Consider the following 21421-nt stretch of genomic DNA (forward strand, 5'->3'; position numbering starts at 1 on the left):
CATTTTGTGAATTGAGCATGGTGTTACTTATTCCATAAGGAAAGTCATGACCTCATAGTATTATTTCTGCTACTAACTCCACCTTATGACACAGTTAGAGGAAGCATGCTTTAAATGATTTATTCTAGATGGGTTATATTGTGTGTTTGATGCAGGTTACTAATATTTTCCACATTAGGGTTATATAGTCACTATGTCACATAGTGTAGACCTGACACTGATTAACTCCACCTAGACCTGGCTAAATTTTGTCACAGAAAGAAAAATTGAATGTCATTAGTAGGTAAAGTCAAGAAGTAAAAAGAGTCTCACAGAAGGGGTATTTTCTTTAATGTATATGAGTAGCTTATGTTACCTTTAAAGGGTCAATTCTATAGTAAGATAGTCATGTGTTTAGGAAATGTATCATGGAAGTTCTTATGGGAATTAGGAAGAAGGCTAGAAATATAGAAAAAGTTCTGAAACCATTATAATGTAGACAAAGATATGTCTTGGCAATAAATGACAATGCTAGTAGGGCTATGATTTCAGAGATAACTGCTAGGGATGCTAGTATTCTTGACAATGGCAGAAGAGATGACTGGCAGTTCTATTGGTGACAGTATCTGTGATATTTGGAGCTAAGGAAGAAGTGTTCACTGTAGCAGTGCTCAGTGGGTGTAGCCAGGAGGCCAATAGAACTGTCCTCAAATCTTGTGACAATGAAACTTCTAATTGGACACAGATAAAAGATTTTTTGTAATAAAATTACTGAGCAATAGAGCAAGAGGTAAACTATGACAGCTGAGATGCCAATAGGAGATTAAGGAATGTTCATTTTCTTTTCCGGGAGATAGTGAAAAATATTAAAATAAATATAATGTAGAGGTTGACAAGAGCATTTTTCCTGTTTTTAGACTGAATGGAATTAGCATTTATCAGTCTTTTGATATTTATTATTATACCATATGTTAAAGCATATACAGATGAAAATGCTGTGAACATTGACCTTCAAACATTGTGGTCTATCAGGATAGGTAGCCCTAAGACAAATCAAAGGGTTTTAAATGCCATCAAATGAACTACACAGCGTGTCATTAGATTTGATGTAAAATATTTATTGGCAAAGCATAAGATTAGTTTTGGAGTTTTTGGAAAATATGAATAGTGTATCAGGTATTTTCTAAGACTAATAACCGTAGTAAGAAACACATTTATAATAAGATCATGTGCATATATGTGTTTGAAAGAAATAAAAGTTTTATAAAACCAGTTTTATCTTTAAATCTGTAATGTACTTAATATTTTTTACTTAAGTCCATTGCAGTTCTTATTTTGTTTAATAATTATCATAGTTGAATAAATTGATTCCATGAGTCATGGAATGGACCAATACTTCATGTAAAAACAGTGACTTAATGGGTAAATTGGAGCATGAAAATATATAAAATATGAAAAACAATAATTATTTTTCTAATTTACTCATGTAATGATCAAAATTCAATAAAATTTACGGCAGCAGAAATGAAAAGGAAGCAGCATTTTAAGCCACATATTGATGGAAACTTACGGATGAAGACCTGAATGAAGAAAATCAGATCAAAAGTAGTCTCTGAATTTTAAAGGGATATTATCAGTCATTAAAATATGTAGCTATAGTCTACTTTGAAGGTTGTTTTCTAGTTTTTAAAGTTGAACTTAATGAAAGAGACCATAGAAAAAGCCACAGGGAGACACCCAGCAGATTCTACATTATATTGCTACTTGGAGCAAAGGGCCAAATTGTGGCTGCACATTAATTTGGGATATATTCAGAAATGATTGTTTCAAGTGCCATAATAAGTGCAGTATTTTCTAAGGTTGAAGGAAATGAGGTTGACAGTGCTGGAACAGAATCTTAGGAACACAGACGTTTAAGAGGCAAAAGTACAGGTGGGATAGGTGATGATGAGAGGCAGAAGGAACTATGGCCTTGAAGTGGTTACACTGCCTCACAGAGTAGCCCAATACCACCATGCAAGTGCATTCTACTTAACGACGAGGAGTGTAGCCCAAGTTGTATCATGATTGTGACAGTTGGGTTATGTGCAGTTAAGTCTATTCTAGTACATAGGACTTGAGCTGTTTCAATGTATATCACTTATTGTATCATATAACAATGTGAGCAGATAGAAAGACATCTGGCCATCCCTAATTTTATGGATGAAAACCTTATAGTAGAATTAAAGTTGTCACAACCTTGACGACTTACTTCTATATGCCCAGATTGTCTGCTATCCAGCAGTAATCTTGGGAGACCTTGCAGGAAGTTAGCCATTATCATTTCTTGAATAATCAGTTTGTCCACCATAATGTATAATACTACTGCCAGGTAGTTACTTGGTCTGGGTGTCCTCTGTGATGTTAGTGAAAACATTTCAAGGTCCTAAAGATACAATATATTTTTCTTAAAAAAAAAAAATTATCTGTATGCCTGAATAAAATCTCCAAGCACTCAACAGAATGATATTTGAATTGTTTCAATTTCCACATTGATGATATTCTTACTCTTTTGAGAAAGAACCTTGTCAAAGCTGTCATATCTGGCATCAGTTTCAGCAGTTATGTTCCATGGTACCTGTAAATTACCTTGCCGAGAAAATTTCCACTGTATTTCTCATGGTCTAGTCCATCACTCCTCACTCATCCATATTGCCAGTAGCTTTGGAAGATAGTGACATTGAATACTTTCTTAACTGTATTCATATACTACTTGAAAACATGCAAGAAATGAAGTAGTTTGTTAACTGGTTTGTATGTGCTCTGTATGTTTGTGTGGAACGTGTAAAGGTCTATGGAAAACCCCAGAACGAGCCACTAGTCAGAGCTCTAGTTGAAGAATCTTTTATCATCCGATTAGAAAAACAGTTCAATTATTTTCCAGTATTAGAGTCGTCATAGCTCTGGGCCCCTATTAAAAGAAAACTAAGGATTTGAATATTTCTAGTTTGTCATTTGAAATTTTTCTATATTGTCAGAAATAATAAGCACATATTACTGATATCATGAACTCAAGTCTCATTCATATTTGTATGGCCTATTCACTAAATATCCAGAATATTCTCCTCATTGTATGATGATTTTATTCTCAGTTTTCTAATTAAACAGTAATCATTCCCTGATATCTTAAAAATATTCTTTTATCTCAAGAATATCTAGATCTAACAGGTGAACCATTTACCTAGCAACTTTCTGGGAGCAGAAATACCATGTTGGCATCTTCCCCGTCAACACTCTGGCTACACTGCAGGGCATCAGTGTGGGAAAATGCTGCCACAAAGTCCCCGATAGTGTTTCAGACTGCTGTGATAAACCAGACACAGTTCCAAGAATTTTCCTGATAAAATTCACTTATCTTCCATCAACTCTTTGAGGTTGCAGTATTCTATGTTGGGAAATGTGGGTGTAAATAGGTAAGGAGTCCTGGATTACCAAACCAGTATTTTTTTTTTAATTAAACATTTAAGTAAGTTGAAATTCAAGTGTTTCAGGAAGTCTTGGTCCATATTTCTTTCTTAACAGTTCCTCTTGAAAGCTGCTTCTGAGGATGTGCAAATACCCAACCTCACTATTAACATCAAGACCCATCTCCATAGCATGAGCTGAAGGCATGGAACTTGTGCACTTAGCATGGCTTCAGGGCATGTCCAGGCATGCACAGAATGAACACCAGCCACCTTGCTTTGCTCCAGGCTCTCTCTCGCATGCTCTGAATCAGTGCTCTTATTGTGTGTCGTTTCAGGACATGATCATCTCTGGGCTACAGCCTGAAACATCCTACTCCCTCACTGTGACAGCTTACACCACCAAAGGAGATGGTGCTCGAAGCAAGCCCAAGCTAGTGTCCACCACTGGGGCAGGTAATGTCTTTTGTGCCTATTTGCACCTTCAGCCCTATTTCAAACTTTCAGATGGTACAGATCTAATCTACCATTTTTTTTTCTTATGATGCACTGAGAGGAAATAAAATGTGATCAACTTTGAAGCATTTGTCTAAGCTGGACAGAAGAAAGAAGAAGATCAAAATGTATACAATTTCCAGATTACCCTGTCATTCATATTCAACAAGTCCTTCTTTGAGCACCCACTATGTGCCAACTACCTTTGACAGTACCAGATAGACAATAACACAAAGAAAGCATTTCATCTCGTTAAATTTATTTTCTGATCAGGATTACTAAATTAACAAATGAGCATGTGGGAAAATTTCAGGGTATTCTAAGATAAAACGGAAGGATGTAGGCATACTACCTCCCAGGGGCATTTAAAGCATAGAAAGAGACTTAGAGGAAGACTGGTTTTAATCCTATTAGGTTTCTTCATTGTTCATTTGTTTGATTTGTATTACTTGTTTGCTTGGTTGGTTGGTTTATTTGAGACAAGATCTATTTAAGAATTAGCCCAGACTGTCATAGAACTTTTTTCCCCCTGCCTCAGCCTCCTGAGGCTATGACTGCAGTCATATCCCACAGTCCCTGGCAGAGCAGGTTATTAAAACTGAATATAGAGGAGCAAGATTTATGAAGGTCACAGAAAAAAAGGCGTCTAAGTAGAGAAGTTGCACAATGGTTCGACACCACCCACACAAGGACTCTGACTTTGTCTCTTTTCCTGTTGCAATGGACGACTCTGATGAAAGTAATTTAAGAGACAAAGGGCTGATGATGGCATAAAGAAGAGTCTGTCATGCCAGAGAAGTTAAGGGCACAGGAATCTGAAACAGACTATCACATTGCATCGCCAACCAAGAGACAGAGCAATGAAGGCTTGTGTTCAGTGTGCTTTCTCCTCTTTACACTGTCCAGAACTCAAGTGCAGGCAGTGTTGCTGCTCATGCTTAAGCTGAGTTTTCTGGACTCATTAAGGTCATCCCCAGAGGTCTACCTTCCAGGTGATTCTGTCATGTTAGCAGTTAACATTATCCATCACAACTTCTCTAGAATGGTGTTGCCATCTTGATTGGGTTCATGACTTACGGATTTATAGTTTCTCATTTTCTCCCCTAATCTTTTCTGTGAGGCTTTAAAAGAAGATAATTGCACAAAGATGGAAAAATATCAAAAGGCAAAGTAATTTTAAGTTCCTCCTCCTAGAAGGACTGGAAACTTCTTTGGTGCTTCTTAGACTTGTCTTGCTTGGCCACATAGGGAAAACCAGCAGGAAGAACTGGCATCACAAACTGACAAATTAAGGGGTAATTACAGAAGAGGATTCTCCTCCAATGCCATCACAGAGCAATCTCCCATGGAATTTTTCTTCTGTGGTTTTGATTTACTCCTCCTGAGATGCTTCTTGCACAACTTTATGTTTCTGTCTTTCTACGGAAAGACAGAAAGCAGAGAACAGCTGTGATGTTGAGCACCCTCCTGGGTGCCATCTCACTGCCAAGTTTGTCTAAATGTCATAAGATTTGCCTCACTTGCGTCCTGCCACCTGCAATCGCCTCAAGCAGCAGGAATACAGATGGCAAAACTCCTTCAAGCAGAGATTTTATTCTTTTTTCTTTCCTTACTTCTCTCTCTTTCTTTGATTTCAAGACTACCTTTCTATCAAACTATTTGTGCCACACTGGAAAACTGACATTCAATGAAGTCATGGTGGCACAACATATGACTCTGAGAATAGAAATAACCAGTGTTGGAACCTAGATACACGGTATAATCCCTGACATGGAATCCCACATTGAACGAAATAGGGTTCTTCTGCTTATATTCACATACTTATGTATTGCGAATGCCTGATGTGAATTATCAAATCCTTACTACTCACGAGCTGAGCCCTAAGGACAAGGACATAAAAGCAGAACATTTATAGCTAAGCAACCCAAATCCTCACAAAAGGAATGACTTACTTTTTATAACATCACTTTACTGCATAAGATTTAACTGTGGGTCTTTTTCATGTTGTCTAATTATTTTACAATTTTCTTTAACAATTTCCATTATTTTTTAACAGAAAGGCTTGGATACTAAAATGAAAATACGCACAGTGTAGATAGATGCTTGAGTCATACTTATTGTCCTTATAGAGACCATCTAATGCTCCCGTACTACTTCCCTATCTACCAGCAAGAAAGCATACCTTGGCCATGGCTTAGTTCTGTACAATTAGTGAAAAATTAATGACAATTAATTCATTTAGAATACAATCACAAAAATTCCTCTTGTGTATCTATGTCCACGATGAACTCCTAGTAACAGTTATAAAGGCATATTATTATAGCATCTATGGATAATTTTGGAATCCCCTTGAAATTTTATATTAACATTAAGAATCTTGATTGTATGCTTGATTGTATATCATTTATAGAATCTGTAAGCATTCAGTCCTTCAAAGAGCAGTACTAGTACTAGCTTAATCTGTGTAAACTTTTGTACAAAGGAGCTAACTTTTCTGTGTTTGAATGATTATGATGTGTATAATTTCTTTATTAATATTCTCACTTTTCTTTATCATAACTAGTGTATTGCCTAAGGCTTTCAGATTTAAGACAACCAAAAACTTCATTGTTTGGGGGCCTAGGGAAATGACTCAGTGTTAAGAACAGGAATGCCTCTTCCAGAGGACCTGAAAAACCCATGACATGACTCCCAGTTCCCATGTCAAGGGGCTCACAACCACCAATAACTCCAACTCCACAACATCCCACCTTCTTTTCTGGCCTCCGTGGGCACCTGCACCCTAATGTGCACATGCTCTCACACAATAGCTGCATATAAACACAATTCAAATAACATACAAAATTCAAAGTTTCTTTGATTTGACAGTTTCTGTATATTGTATTATAATTTCCCCACTCTGGTGAACAAATTTATTTAAAGATGATGAAACAGCAATGATTGAGAAATTGGAAGTAACGGGATAAGAGCAATCTGTTATGCTCACTGATAGCAGTTATTTAAATAGAGAGTGAGGTCTAAGTTCACCTCCAACATTGATCTTGCAAATGTTTTTGAGTTAACCACAGATATTAACCATTTCTACTGCTCTAAAAGATTTTTAGAGTGCGAATAATATAATAAGGGAAAAGAACTGAAAGTGAAAAAGGAGGCATTGATATGTCCCAACGGTCCAGATGGAGGCATTGACATGATTCAAGGGTCCAAATAGAGTCATTGACATGTCTCAAAGGTCCAAAAGGAGGCACTGTCATTTCACAAAGGTGCACGTAGGGGAATTAATATGTTTAATAGACACTGTTAGCTTATTGACTATGTAGCTTGTCTTCTGTGTCTATTGTCTACAAAGATGAGGTCAAGTCTGACTTTTGCCCTCCTCTGAGCATGTAAGACCCTTCTAACACTCTCTAAGCTCTCAAGCATTAATGAGGTACAGGTAGACCACTGACTCTGTTACCAGCTAGACCTTTAATTGTGGTCCCCACTATCACCAATGAACCTTGATTCAGAATCTTTATATAGTGTGATCTTCTCCACATCCTTACCTTTACTGGTAGGGAGACTTACATTTACGAACATCACTACCCTGTGAACCTTCTCTTTCCTGCTCTGATCCTTGTATTTCTGGATACAAGGTTTTGTGCAATGCAAACAAATTGTAAATATGTCTTTATTTACAGTGCATATTGGTGTCCCAAACAAAGTGATTCTATTGCCATAATATGAACTTTCTGCAAATTCTTTTTCACAATATATGGAGTGATGTGGAACTTGATTCTTTCCCCTTTTTCAGTCCTATCATTCTCTTGGTAGCATATAGCAGCGCTTTAAAGCCATTCTCCCAACTTCTTTCAGATCCACATGTTGTTTTTCTTATGCGTTGTGGAGAATTTGGGCTTCCCTTCATGGGACCAGCCAGTCATACACGGCAATGTGAGTTGTCTCCTTAAGATGTCAACATTCACTTCTTTAGTGAGCTCTTCACATATTATGTTGTGGTATTTCGAGTAGCTACCTCGAAGTTCTTATGCTTAGTTACATTTCTATCTAGAAACAAATGACTATTTGAGGCAAAGCTAAGATGCTTTGAACTGTAGTAGACAAGAGTGAATCAGAAGTGATGCTGGTCCTTGTATAACATTATTGAACCACATGGTCTCCAGCCTAAGAGCCTTTTATCACAGAATGCTATGGAATGTAACAACATTGAAAAAGAGTTTACATATTTCTATATTAGTTTTGACTCTTATGGAAGAGCAAATGTATATTTTGAGTAAGGTATAATTATTGTTTATAGTTTGCCAGTCTACTATATTTCTGCTAATTTGAGCCTCAACTGTATTTTAAATTGAATCACTACCTGGATATTAATAAAATCATATTGTAAACAGAGTATGCTTTTGTTTCCCAGCTGCCGAGACCTGAATAATCACACAGAAGCTATATTAATTACAACACTGTTTATCCAATGGCTTAGGTATATACCTAGCTAGTTCTTACGTCTTAAATTAAGCCATTTCTATTCATTTATGTATCACAATGAGGCTGTGGCTTACAGGTAATGTTCTAATATCTTACTCCTTTGGCTACTACATGGTGTCTCTTTTGACACCACCTACTCTCTCCCTCCATCCATCCATCTATCTATCTATCTATCTATCTATCTATCTATCTATCTATCTATCTATCTCTGTTCAGATTTCCCACCTGGTTTTACTTTACAAATCATCAGATACTTCTAACAAATCTATATGTGCTTTAATTATAAAAATACATAAAAGTATTTTCACTTTTTCTGACTTTTCATGTTTCTTACTGAAACAAGAGGGACAGAATACATGATTGTGTAGTTTCTTGAAACCAGAATTTTAGAAAAGGTTAAAAAATACATTTAATAAAATTGATTGTTCCTAGAGCATGTGAGACTAAGCATTACATCCCCACCTCATAGTTTTGAGTAGCTTTTGCTTATTAAATAATATATTCTCTGCTTCAGGCAGCAATTGTTCCATGGTTTTTCTCTTAGCTGACTCACATTTTGAGAAAAAAATCATATAAGCTCTATATGTACATGAAGTGATGAATATGGTGACTACCCGTGTCTTACATAAAATGATTTTTTAAAAAAGTAAGTATTCTGAATTCTGAATGTCTTCTATTTCAATGTGAACTTTTTAGACTATATTTCCCTGAGAAACAATGACTTCACAGTGGGTACCATTGTAGCCAAACACTTGCTTACATATATCATTTCCAAACTTTGTAAATTTTTTTATGATATATGGGAGGTTTTCTGACTTACATATACATACTCTGAATCACCTGAATCATCCTAGTATGGAAATGACAGCTGTTACTCCAGGGATTAAAGAACATACCTTTGAGCACACCTTATACCACTTGGGCTTCAACTTTTGGGTATATAAAATGAGAATATTAAATAGTTATTATGTGGGACTCCTGGAATGCCTACTGCCCCACCATCTGTCTATGCTACAATTTGTGTCAACATTCTTATGATGCTCCTCTTCATCTCTTGTCTCCCAGCAGTGCGAGCTTTCCCTTCACCCTGTTTTTTTTTTTCTTTCAATAGATTTGGCTTACTTCTCTTTGAGCCCCCTGCCCTCCTCCACTTTTCACCTTTTTATTTTTTAGAACTCCTGTTAGAACTCTAGCTTGAGCAATCAACTCCAATAACAGTTGCTTAATCCACTAAAAAATACCAGATGTAATAGGCTCTGAGTGATCACGATGCATATCTTCATGTATATAAAATCTGTCTTGAAGTATGTCCTTAGAGGAGAGTAGCTCCTAAACGCAAACAGTCCATCATTCTGATAATTATAATTACTATTAGTGAAGCCTCTTTATTTAGTAATTCACAATAACAAGATGTAGATATAGGGAAGTGTATAGATAGGGAAGTTACAAAAAATGCATAAATGGACTCAGAGTTGAGGAAGTAGACTGTGGTCCCAGATATGTTCTATAGCTCTCTCACTTGTACACCTAAACTTAGATAGTTTTCTAGTTCTCTTGGCTTCATTTTCATAACAAATAATAGTAACCGCCTAGAGCATACAGCGAGAAGTGAGTGTTTAAATCTAAAATGCACTATGTACAATGTTCTTTTTTCAATAATAGTGCATTGTGCATAGTAATTAATCATTGTAGTTATTCCTTTCATTGACTATATCTAGTTTGTTAATCATTACTTGGATTCATTTCCCCGTGGCAAGCATAATCCTTATGCACAAAGGTTGTGTTCATTACCAAACTCTATGTCAGCCTGCTATAGTAAAGAAAGGAAAAAAGATTGTTTGACAATGGCGTGGAGCTCAGCATTGTTTTGTTTATAACACTGAAAGGAGAATACTAGGAGAGTGATTTCCTGACTTGGCAATAGCTGATATGTGATCATAAATGGCAGTCATTCTGACTACTCCATCCTGTGTGCTCTAGTTCCAGGGAGACCCCGACTTGTGATTAACCACACTCAAATGAATACGGCTCTCATTCAATGGCACCCTCCTGTGGACACATTCGGACCCCTTCAGGGCTACCGTCTAAAGTTTGGCAGGAAAGACATGGAGCCACTGACTACTCTTGAATTCTCTGAGAAAGAAGACCACTTTACAGCCACAGACATCCACAAGGGTGCATCGTACATCTTCAGACTCTCAGCCAGAAACAAAGTGGGCTTCGGGGAGGAAATGGTGAAAGAAATTTCGGTTCCAGAAGAAATGCCAAGTGGATTTCCTCAAAACCTCCACTCAGAAGGCACCACTTCCACGTCTGTTCAGTTATCTTGGCAACCCCCTGTCCTGGCAGAGAGAAACGGCATTATCACCAAGTACACCATCCTGTATAGGGATATCAACATTCCCCTTCTTCCAGTGGAGCACCTTATTGTTCCAGCTGACACCTCTATGACACTCACTGGCTTAAAATCAGATACTACGTATGATGTAAAAGTACGTGCTCACACGAGCAAAGGGCCCGGGCCATATAGTCCCAGTGTCCAGTTCAGGACACTGCCTGTGGATCAAGGTAGGATTTGTCTGCTTATGGCCTTCCTCCTTTAAAGGAATATCAATCTTTGGAAATCAATATTTTGAAGCTGTAAATAACCGATCGGCCCATTCATATTAGTAGGTTCAGCACTGCAAGCAGGTAAAGTATATGTGACTTAATCCATTTTGAAAATCGTAGATTTCAGTTATAGAATGCCACTGCAAGGTCTGGTGGGCAGTACCGTATGTCCTCAGGTAAGATAAACAGAGGATAGTTGACTGAACTGGAGACAAAGGAGAGTGCTTTATGAGAATGGGTATTAATGAATGCTCTATGAACAGGTAGGCAAATTGCATTTCTCTCTTTGTTCTATGTAGGCAGTATTTGTCTTAAGCACTGTGATCCATGGTGTAAAAGATCAAGTTATATGCTTTAAGAATAGTTTAAATACACAGTTTTTCCTTTTCCAGCAGTGTTTGCAAAAAATTTTCATGTCAAAGCAGTTATGAAGACTTCAGTACTGCTGTCTTGGGAGATTCCAGAGAATTATAATTCTGCTATGCCTTTCAAAGTAAGTGTTCTTTTAGGTGCCATGGGGATAAGTAGAGGGGACAATTCATGTCACGGTGATACATTATTTGTAACAAATACAGAAAACATTGACTTGGACACACGGGCTTGGGCTTTAGGTCAGTGGTAAAGCACTCACTAAACACATGAGGCCCTGGGGTAGCCTTCCTGTACTACAAAACAAAGATGATTTGTGAAAGACTTTCATGAAAGAGTTGTATTTGGTGCTTTGACAGTGTGGCCTTTCCATTCTGGAGAGTAAGCAGACACTCAGAGCCACAGCTGGCAAGTCTGCCATGGCACCTTGTATGTTGAACTTGAAATTTACATCAAACAATTACTTTTTGTTTTCATAAAAGTAAGAAATCTGCATGATTTCTCCTTACGTATGATACCATGTTCTGGAAAATTTTAAGATTGTATTTATTGGTCTGAATTCTTGGCACTTTAAAAATAAAGCTCTGTCTTGCCACCGAGATCTTGAAAAAAAAAAAAAAGCAGCAGTAAGTTAGTATTGCTAACTAATAATAGTAAGTAAAAATATTTTTGATAGATGAAAATATATCTAGAGGAGGATTTAAACATCCTGGTAAGTTAATGTATATAATACATTGTAAACTTTGAACACATTCCATTAAGATCACATATGACTGACAGGTTAAATAAAAAAAAAAAAAACCACTTGTACATTTTGTTGTTGTTGTTTGCATTTTTGAGAGACTCAGAAACATTTTACCTTTACACCTTAAGAACTATCAAGAGAATCAATGCAGTCAACAGAATTACTAATACTTATGAGATTAGGAATTGCCCAGAAATGGAATTGAGCTGGCAAAGAAAGTAGGTACAATTTGGTTTAGAAAATGATAACCAAGTTGTGATTGGTTGTATCTTGGCAGATTCTTTATGATGATGGGAAAATGGCAGAAGAAGTAGATGGCCGAGCTACTCAGAAGTTAATTGTTAACCTGAAACCTGAGAAATCCTATTCGTTTGTGTTAACCAATCGTGGGAACAGTGCTGGTGGGTTGCAGCATAGGGTTACCGCAAAGACTGCCCCAGACGTGCTGCGAACCAAGCCTGCCTTCATCGGGAAGACCAACTTGGACGGCATGATTACGGTGCAGCTGCCCGATGTTCCTGCAAATGAAAACATAAAGTAAGTGAAGGAAAGAAAGCAAGTAAACGAAGCCTGCGTTCCAGTGTTATTGTGGTTGTAAAGGAATGGATCTCTGATTATAACATGGAAGATTTTTCTGTGTGAGCTCATAGTTTAACTACCTAGGTCCATCACACTCTGTATGTGTACTCATGTTAACACAGTCTCATCAATGTAACAATACATTTTCTTATGTTATTTTGAAAGGGAAATGGCAAGTTGCTAAAATGCAGTTTCTTGTAGCACATAGAATACAATTGATAATTGATTGATAGCTGGCAAAGTGATATTTTTTATAACTAAAGTGAGCACTAAAATGTACAAAAAGACAAAAGCTATAAGTATTTAAATAATAGAAAGTAATATATATATGTATTATTTGCATGCTAAAATATAGAAAGAGTTCAATTTAAAGTACAAAATAGCACAGAAGGAAATTAGAAAATGCAACATAGAGTGTAGTGTAAAAGCCAGGAGGCCAGAAGTATAAAATTAAGTTCAGTCAGTTGAGAAGTTTGTCTAAAGACATATACTTAGCTGGTTTCATAGCGAATAGATTAAAAGACAGTATCATTGAAGTATATGACCATGGAAAGTATGTCACTCCTGTCTCCAGTGTGCCTGGCATAGAGTAGGATATATAGGAGAAAGACTAATGTAAGTCACTCTTAAGAGTGACCATGCTAGGATGACATAAATATAGAACATTTCTGAACATTTTTTTTTATTGTTGTTGTTTTTTCGAGACAGGGTTTCTCTGTAGCTTTGGAGTCTGTCTTGGAACTAGCTCTTGTAGGCCAGGCTGGCCTCGAACTCACAGAGTTCCGCCTGCTTCTGTTTCCTGAGTGCTGGGATTAAAGGCATGCACCACCACCACCTGGTTTGAACATAATTTTGAGCGTCACATTAGGAGCTTACAAAATTTAAGAGCCAGAAAGCTAAATGTCAAGGGGTAGTGTCCACTTTAGTTAGGCAGCAAGTAATGCTGTGATGCTGGAGCCCAGAGCAGCTGACAAGGTGGGGCAGGGTGGTGGTGGTGAGAGAGACAAGAGTCAGGTTGTGCTTAGCAGATGGAGCTGACTTCTGCAAACAGCAGAAGCCCGCTAAAGCTCTGATGGAAGGACCAGTGTGACAGCGGTTAGTGTCGCCTCACTTTTATCTTTCCATTTTAGGAGCCACTTATGCGTCATATTAGATACAACTGTTATGTGTTTGGGATGGAAAACACACTTCCCTATTTGCTGTATAACAATAAAGTTAAGATAAAATTGTTGGGAAATATTTGAAGTTTTACAGAAAGGCATTTGTATATATTTTGTGTCCGGCTGGAATGATTGGAGCTCCCCAAAAGTGGTAGAGAAAATTGTCGAGAAGCCATCACACAGCTGACATTTGAAAACTTATACAACTACAAAGTAGGGAAAATAGTGGTCCACACAGGAGGCAGAGGGACCCGAGAGCAGAAGTGCAGCAGGGGCCAACATTTGCTTTAAAGAGTTCAGAGGAAGGGACAGTATCACACATGGCTCAGGTTTGAGCTTGGATAACAGACAGGAAAATACTGCTATTCATTGAAGGGGTGAAATATCAAGAGGAAATCTGATGCCAGATGGACAAGGTTACTACCCATCAAAAGATACGAAGTATCAGGAGGAAATCACTGTTTCACTCAGCAGCTCATAGTTTAAATAGAGGCTTTGTATGAGAATCCAATTAGAAGTATGGATCCAGAAGAGTTAACAGGTACCAAACGCTCAAATCTCCGAGTGAGCACAGCAGCAGTGGTTTTGTAGAGAATGACAGAGCATTGGAACAATGAGATGAAAATTTGAAACAAAAGATAAAATACAAAGGTTTTAGTATGAAGAGAGTCCACGGAAGATACAGAGAGTGGCTTCTTAGAAAGAAGGCATGTTTAATTAGTTTGGATAGGGATTTGTCGATCTTGTTAATTTTCTCCAGAGTCCCACATTGGAGCACCAGACTACAACCCCAAGGTCCAAACCAGGAGCAGAAGGAGAGAGAGCAAGAGCAAGGAACTCAGGGCCATGAGGGGTGCACCCACATACTGAGACAATGGGGATGTTCTTTCAGGAACTCACCAAGGCCAGCTGGACTGTGTCTGAAAAAGCATGGGATAATACCGGACTCACTGAACATAGCGGACAATGAGGACTGCTGAGAAGTCAAGAACAATGGCACTGGGTTTTGATCCTACTGCACATATTGGCTTTGTGGGAGCCTAGGCTGTTTGGATGTTCACCTTAATAGACCTGGAAGGAGGTGGGAGATCCTTGGACTCCCCACAGGGCAGGGAACCCTGACTGCTCTTAGGGCTGATGAGAGAGGGGGAGTTGATTGGAGGACGGGGAGGGATATAGGAGGCGGTGGCGGGGAAGAGACAGAAATCTTTAATAAATAAATAAATTAATAAAAAAAAAAGGCATGTGAGCCAGGACTGCACGGCCTGGGGACTAGATGCGTCATTTTAACTGTAAGTGCTGAACTCCAAGTTTCATCAGGTGTGCTGTCGTGAGGCAGGAAGATTCGGAATTTGCAGACACCCTGAGTTAATAGCAAGTCCCTTTTGAGTCACACAAAACCAGAAAAGAGTCCCCAAATCTCTGGAAAACTGAAAGAAAATAATGAGAAAAACAAGTATTAAAAAACAAAATAATGAAAGAAAAAATTGAAGTGTAGCATCATTTTTGATTAAGTAGTAATTTTGACCCACTTACACCCAGTCAAATCAATTTTTCTTCCACAGACCTTGTGGACTTGTCTTTTATTTGATAAAAATGACGACAGGTTTCAGCACAAGTAATAGAATTTTCAAAATGTTACTAGTAAAATAAATTCACTGAGATAAGGTCTTCATTTTGTCTAATCTTTTCCAGTGTCTGAAAATTAAAAGTGAAAATGCTATGCCAGCACACTTTTTATCACAGTAAAATTTAATATGAGTATAAGATTTATATTTATATATGTATTGACTCTCTAATTTCTTGTGAGTTTTTATTACTATTAACAGATAAACATGTGTTTGAAAACACTTTATTGAAATACATACAAAGTGGTAGAAGCTAGGTATGGGGGCACATGCCTTTAGTCTCAGCACTTGGCAGGCAGAGGCAGAACAGTCTTTGTGAATTTGGGGCCAACCTGGTCTACATAGTGAGTTCCAAGGACTACACAGTAAGACCCTGTCTCACAGAAACCAAAAGAAAAAAAAGTGGTACATATTTAACATACTGAGTTTAATCGGTTTTTATCATAATTATCATCCATTCAACTGTAAAGCCCTAGACCTAGCACATTTACTTTGAGCAACCATGATGTGCCAGGCAATGTGGCAGAAGTTTAGTGATTAAATGCAGAGTCTATCACTACTCTTAAGCAACATAGTACTCGGAAGACTTGAACAGTGATGTTTGTCAGAATGTTCTGTGATAGGCTAGGGCTCCTAACATTAAGAAACTCAGAGAGGCATCCTGGAGAAGTTGACATATATCTTTAGGCATTATGAAAAACAAACTCAGGGTGCTGTCTGGGTGGAGGGCCAAGTGCTCACAGCAGAGACCAGGGAAAAGCTGGTGCATGTTCACTTACACCACATCCTCCCAATCTGCTTAGACTTTTTAGCTGGGGTTTAGCAAGTCCAATTGTGTACACAGTTTGCTTCCAGTGCTGTGTCGGGGAAGAGAAAGGTGACTGCAAGGAAGTCATATCTTATCATAAAATACAACAAACAGTTGGCCTGGATATGGTGGAGTAGGGGGTTATGGAAACAGAAATTCTGCCAGCTCAGTGCAGATGTCTAGGGAAGCAGGCTGAAGGCATTGATTAGTAGTTAATGTGAGTTCTGAAACTTGAGAAGATGAAACGTAACTGATTATAAGACAGCGAGAAATGTGCATGATAAAGTCAACCCATTAAACAAGACTCATGGCTGTCCCTGAACACGGCATAGGAAAGGTGAACAGAGCTCAACCTAGTCAGTGACTTTGTCTTTATAGCTAATGCACAAAATGAGCAAATTCCTGTTGCAGTGCTGTAGTCGTTAGTAGAACAGGCATTTTTATCATTTGGTGACAGATTTCAGTTTGTGTTTCAACTTCTGAAATAGACTTTCAAGAACGTTTTGTGTTTGGGGGCTTTTTTTTTCCTTTTTTTTTTTTTCTTTTTAGCTTGTGCAACTTTACTTTTTCATTTATGTACTTTTGCCAAATCTACTTGAATTTAGAGTCAGGAAAAAGTGATAGGTTTCTTATTCCCATCTTCTTCTGGTACTTTGTTCTTTTTTGAGACTAACAAATGGCTGGATTATTTTGGGAACAATCTCAAGGATGCATCAGGCTGTGGTGTCATGGATTCTGTGATATTTCAGTCCTACTTCTTAATAATTTTGGATAGAGAATGCCAATTAGAAAATACCACGATTCCACCATTATTCCAAGGTGGAATTGACAGAGTATGCTCCTGTGATTTTTATGGAGCAACATTTTACTCTGAGTGCGTAGGGCAAAAATCGTAAGACTGATGACACTGAGTGATAAAGTTGCTCCAGGTACCAGGTATAGAAGTTAGTTTAATAACAATCAGTGGCTTAATTTTAGAACAGAAATGAAAACAAAAAAGTGTATTGTATATGAACACTGTCCACATTTGGTATATGTACATACAGGCAAAATACTCATATAGATGAAACAAGATAAATAAATTAACAAATAGTAATTAAAAATGTGCCCTAAACAGATATTAGAACCAGGAGTGTTCTAGCACTAATATCCAGACCCAGGTTGGGCTCTGGGAATGCCCAAACCACTGCAGTATGTAGGCTTCCACACTTTCAGGAGAGATAAGGAAAGCCTTCTTATTTATCACCCAACTGCTTCATCAGTGAAGGGCATGAAGCTAAATATAAATAACTTCCCATAGTACACACAGCTAAAAAGGTTCAACATCTTAATTTGAAGATAGAAATAGGAAAGATCATTCCACCTGCTGTCAGATTTCTATGATAGAATAATTTGATTTAAGCAATACACACAAAACATAACAGGAAAAAATTATGTGAGGATTGACATTCATCCATGAACTTTCAAAAAGATTTTGACCTCCCAGTTAAATAGCACATTTCAAGATGCCAAGACAGATTACTAATGCTAAAAGACTGACTGCATTTGAAGTCAGGCTATGTTTAAAAGACCATAACTTACTTTTTTACATAATTATATGGAGCTGGGCCCCTTGATGATAGTATGTTAAATTTAATTACTAAAACTTTGCTTAAAATAATTTAAAATGTGAAGGTAACTATAATGTTTTCTCTGTATATTAGATTTAACTTACGTAGAGAAAACTTCATAATACATAAATAGTCAAAGACTTTCTAGATAAATTAATTGAGATGATTTTTAATATTATTTCATTATTATAGTAGTTGACGACAATGTTGATTAAAAAGCATTTTGAGCCTAGAGTCTGGGCTTAAAACCAATAGTCAAAGTAGAATGTAGAACTTGGTTTTCTCAAAAGCATTTTTTTTCTTTTTCAAACATGTATGCTTAGTTGGTATGATTTTTTGTCAATATTAATTTATAGGAAACATATTAGCTCCCCATTTTCCCTCTCCCCCTTCTGAGTCACCTCATTTTTCATAATGTAGTGTGAGATTACAACAAGTGTTACTAGTAAACAGATAAAGAAAAATATTTCACAGTAAGGAGTATGTTTTCGATATAAACCCCACTTGATCATGACATTGTTTTTCTGGTGGAAGGAGAAAAAGCTTGATGAGAATGGAAATTGCTGGAAGATACTTACAGCCCTAAGAGTTACCTTTCCTAACCACATCCACTTTTTAGAGGAAAAGTAATTCAGTGATAAGGTGGCAAAGATGAGCAAATTTTGAGGTGATTACATGTGCATCTACTTTTTTATTTTTTACTTATTTATTTATTTTACATACCAACCATAACAAAATATATACAGTGCAAAAAAGAAATCATCTTCAACAAATGGTGCTGGCATAACTGTATAGCAGCATGTAGAAGAATGCAAATAGATCCATCCATACTTACCACCCTGCATATAAGTCATGTCCAAGTTAATCAAAAAACCTCAACATGAATTCAGTTATACTGAAGATGACAGAACAGAAAGGGGGAAGTAGCCTTGAATGCACTGTCACGGGAGTCTAATTCTTGAATATTACATCAATAGCACAGAAACCAAAAAGCTTCTGTAAAGCAAAGGACACTATCAACAAGACAAAACAGCAGCCTAAAGAACTGTAAAAGATCTTCACCAACCCCACATCAGACAGAGGACTGAGCTCCAAAATACATGTACATTTCCATTAAAAATATTATCAAAGTATAGAAACATTCCTTAAATAATCTAAGAAAATTATAGACCCCAAATCATCAATTTAATCTATGTTATAGTCCTGGCAGAAGTCAGAAAAGGTTTCACTTGGGAAGTAATAAATGAATAAATATTTATGGAAAGAGAATTGACTTGATGCAATTCAAGGCAGACAAGAAAGGATGATCAAGGATATGACCCCCAAATGCCCCCAGATCAATTCCAAACACCGAAAGCCAATCAACATATGGAGACAGGGATTCAAGCAAGATTCTGTCAGGCCTTATAATATCTTGGTCTTTATCCTAAGAGCAATAAGACTCCATTCAAATATCTCCAGGGACTGGATAAGTACAATCAATTTTGTATTGTGAAGTAAAAATTTCGGAGACTAGACTAGAAAAAGATAGTCAGTGAAGCAGAAAAGTTATGGGACTATTGTCCAAGCATTAAAAAATAGGATGAGGTCAGATGAGTGGCCATAGAGGAACATAGAAGTGAATCCTCTCGAGATAGAGTTCAGAAGTTAAGAGCTCTTGAAGATAAACCAGGAAGGAGGGAAGAAGAAAGTGAAAACAAACTGCCAATGTTAGGACCAGATCCATGGCTGGGGTCTTTAATGGCTATGGTGCAGTGTGAGAGCAGGAAAAAGTCGTTATTTCTTTCATTGCAACCATAGTGATAGTTAAATATTTTGGCGCATAGTTGAAGCAAGATGAATCTATCTATATACTATTTACATAAAGCTAATATTCTCAGCTGTGAGTAAAAATGGAGTCTCCTTGGATATAAAAAAAAGAACATGAAGAGAAATCCTGAGACAGAGTTTTCTAAGATTCTACACTATTATATTTATATGTCAATAATAAATTCTGCTATGATGATAACATTTATACAGTAAGTCATAAATTAGGAAATCAGGAATGTTGCTAATTGCAATAGAGGTATAGAATACTTCACGGAAGGTCTTACCAATATGCTTGAAGAGTTTAAAATACCAAAAATTCTTCTTTCAATGTAATACTATTTAGACCTTAACATCCCTGGCATCATGAATGCAGTGCAGGAGGGCTAGCAAGGGCAGGATGTGGGCAAGAGAAAGCACAAACCTTCCCAGAGAATTGGGGCAGTAAGAGATGGGAGAAAGTGCAGTGACTGGGCCATGTTTTTGGTTTTCATTTGTTTTTTTTTAACTTATAAAAGGAAGGATTTGTTAGGGCTTACAGTTTCAGAGACCATTCCCATGCCGTTCATGATAATAAAATAAAAGCATAGCAGTTAGAACTGTATCTGGGAGCTCACGTCGTGACTCATAAAGAGGAAGCAGAAAAAACACAAACTAGAAATGGTGGCAGGCTTTAAACTCTCAAAGACAACTTCCTTGGGCACACTTCTTCCAGCAATATCACACCTTCTGAGCTTTGTCAGAGGCCTCCATGAACCATGGACCAAAGATTCAAATGACTGAGCCTTTGGGAAAATTTACGTTCAAACCACGGAATACAGGACATTTAATTATGTGAAATGTCTTCATTTTCTTTTCCTCATCCTTTCTTTCTCCTTCTCTTTCTTCTTCTTCTCCTCTTCCTCCTCCCCTTCTTCTTATATTTCTTTTTTTGTCTTTTAACTTGTAGGTGCTTAGTCCAGGACGCCTTTTTCCTTCATTTTTCAATAGTGGATTCATATGTTGTTGAAAGACATCTGCAGGCTCCAATGGGAAGAACAGAGTTGAGATAGAAGTACTTACAGCTGGATTGCAGGGTTTAGTACCTGTCATAAGAACGTGGGACTAAAGTAATAGGAATCAGTGATGCACCAGTGTCATTCCTAAGTACAGTCCCAGATATCTTCTGTGACAAAAGGAAATATTATGGTTTGCATGCATGAACAGCCAGGAGTATAGTTTGCTAGAAATATGAAAAGAGTTTTTCCCAATTGTATTTTCTCTTTTCTCTGTCAATGAGTGATATGGATGCCCTTTCCTAAGGAGATGTAGATGTTCAAGTATTGAGTCCAATGGAGAAAATTGTGTTGTGAAAAACAAACAGTTTAAGAAACAAGCTATGTGTGGAGACCCAAGGACCTGTTTGTAACTGAGGGTTATGAATTTATGGCATGATATGCAGTATTATATTATTTCTCATGCTTTATTTAGTCTTCTGGGCCTAAAGACAAACGGTAGCATCTATGGATTTCAACTAAGGCTTTGAGAAAAAAAGAAATCTAAGAACAGTGAGAGCCTTGGTTGCTGTGTACATCTCTCTAAAGACAGAAAGAAAAGCACCAAAGAAAAACATTGGCAGAGGCATGAAGGTTGGAGGACGCTGAACTATTCATCCATACACACACACACACACACACACACACACACACACACACAGTAACATGCTTA

At 37.3% G+C, this 21421-nt stretch overlaps 1 protein-coding gene across 34 annotated transcripts in view; it reads left to right on the forward strand.

Annotated features, from left to right (window-relative positions):
- Ptprd (protein tyrosine phosphatase receptor type D) overlaps positions 1-21421 on the forward strand; it is a 2217081-nt gene that overhangs the window by 2057556 nt on the left and 138104 nt on the right. For 14 of the 34 annotated variants that reach the window (XM_057783903.1, XM_057783917.1, XM_057783913.1 and 11 more), the window contains 4 exons: positions 3761-3878; positions 10380-10967; positions 11402-11502; positions 12401-12660. In XM_057783903.1, the coding sequence (XP_057639886.1) occupies positions 3761-3878; positions 10380-10967; positions 11402-11502; positions 12401-12660 (1067 nt within the window). The remainder of the gene's footprint in view (positions 1-3760; positions 3879-10379; positions 10968-11401; positions 11503-12400; positions 12661-21421) is intronic. The other 20 variants (XM_057783909.1, XM_057783918.1, XM_057783915.1 and 17 more) reach the window with 3 other exon arrangements.

This window comes from Chionomys nivalis, chromosome 11, assembly GCF_950005125.1.
Source record: "Chionomys nivalis chromosome 11, mChiNiv1.1, whole genome shotgun sequence".
NCBI lineage: Eukaryota > Metazoa > Chordata > Mammalia > Rodentia > Cricetidae > Chionomys > Chionomys nivalis.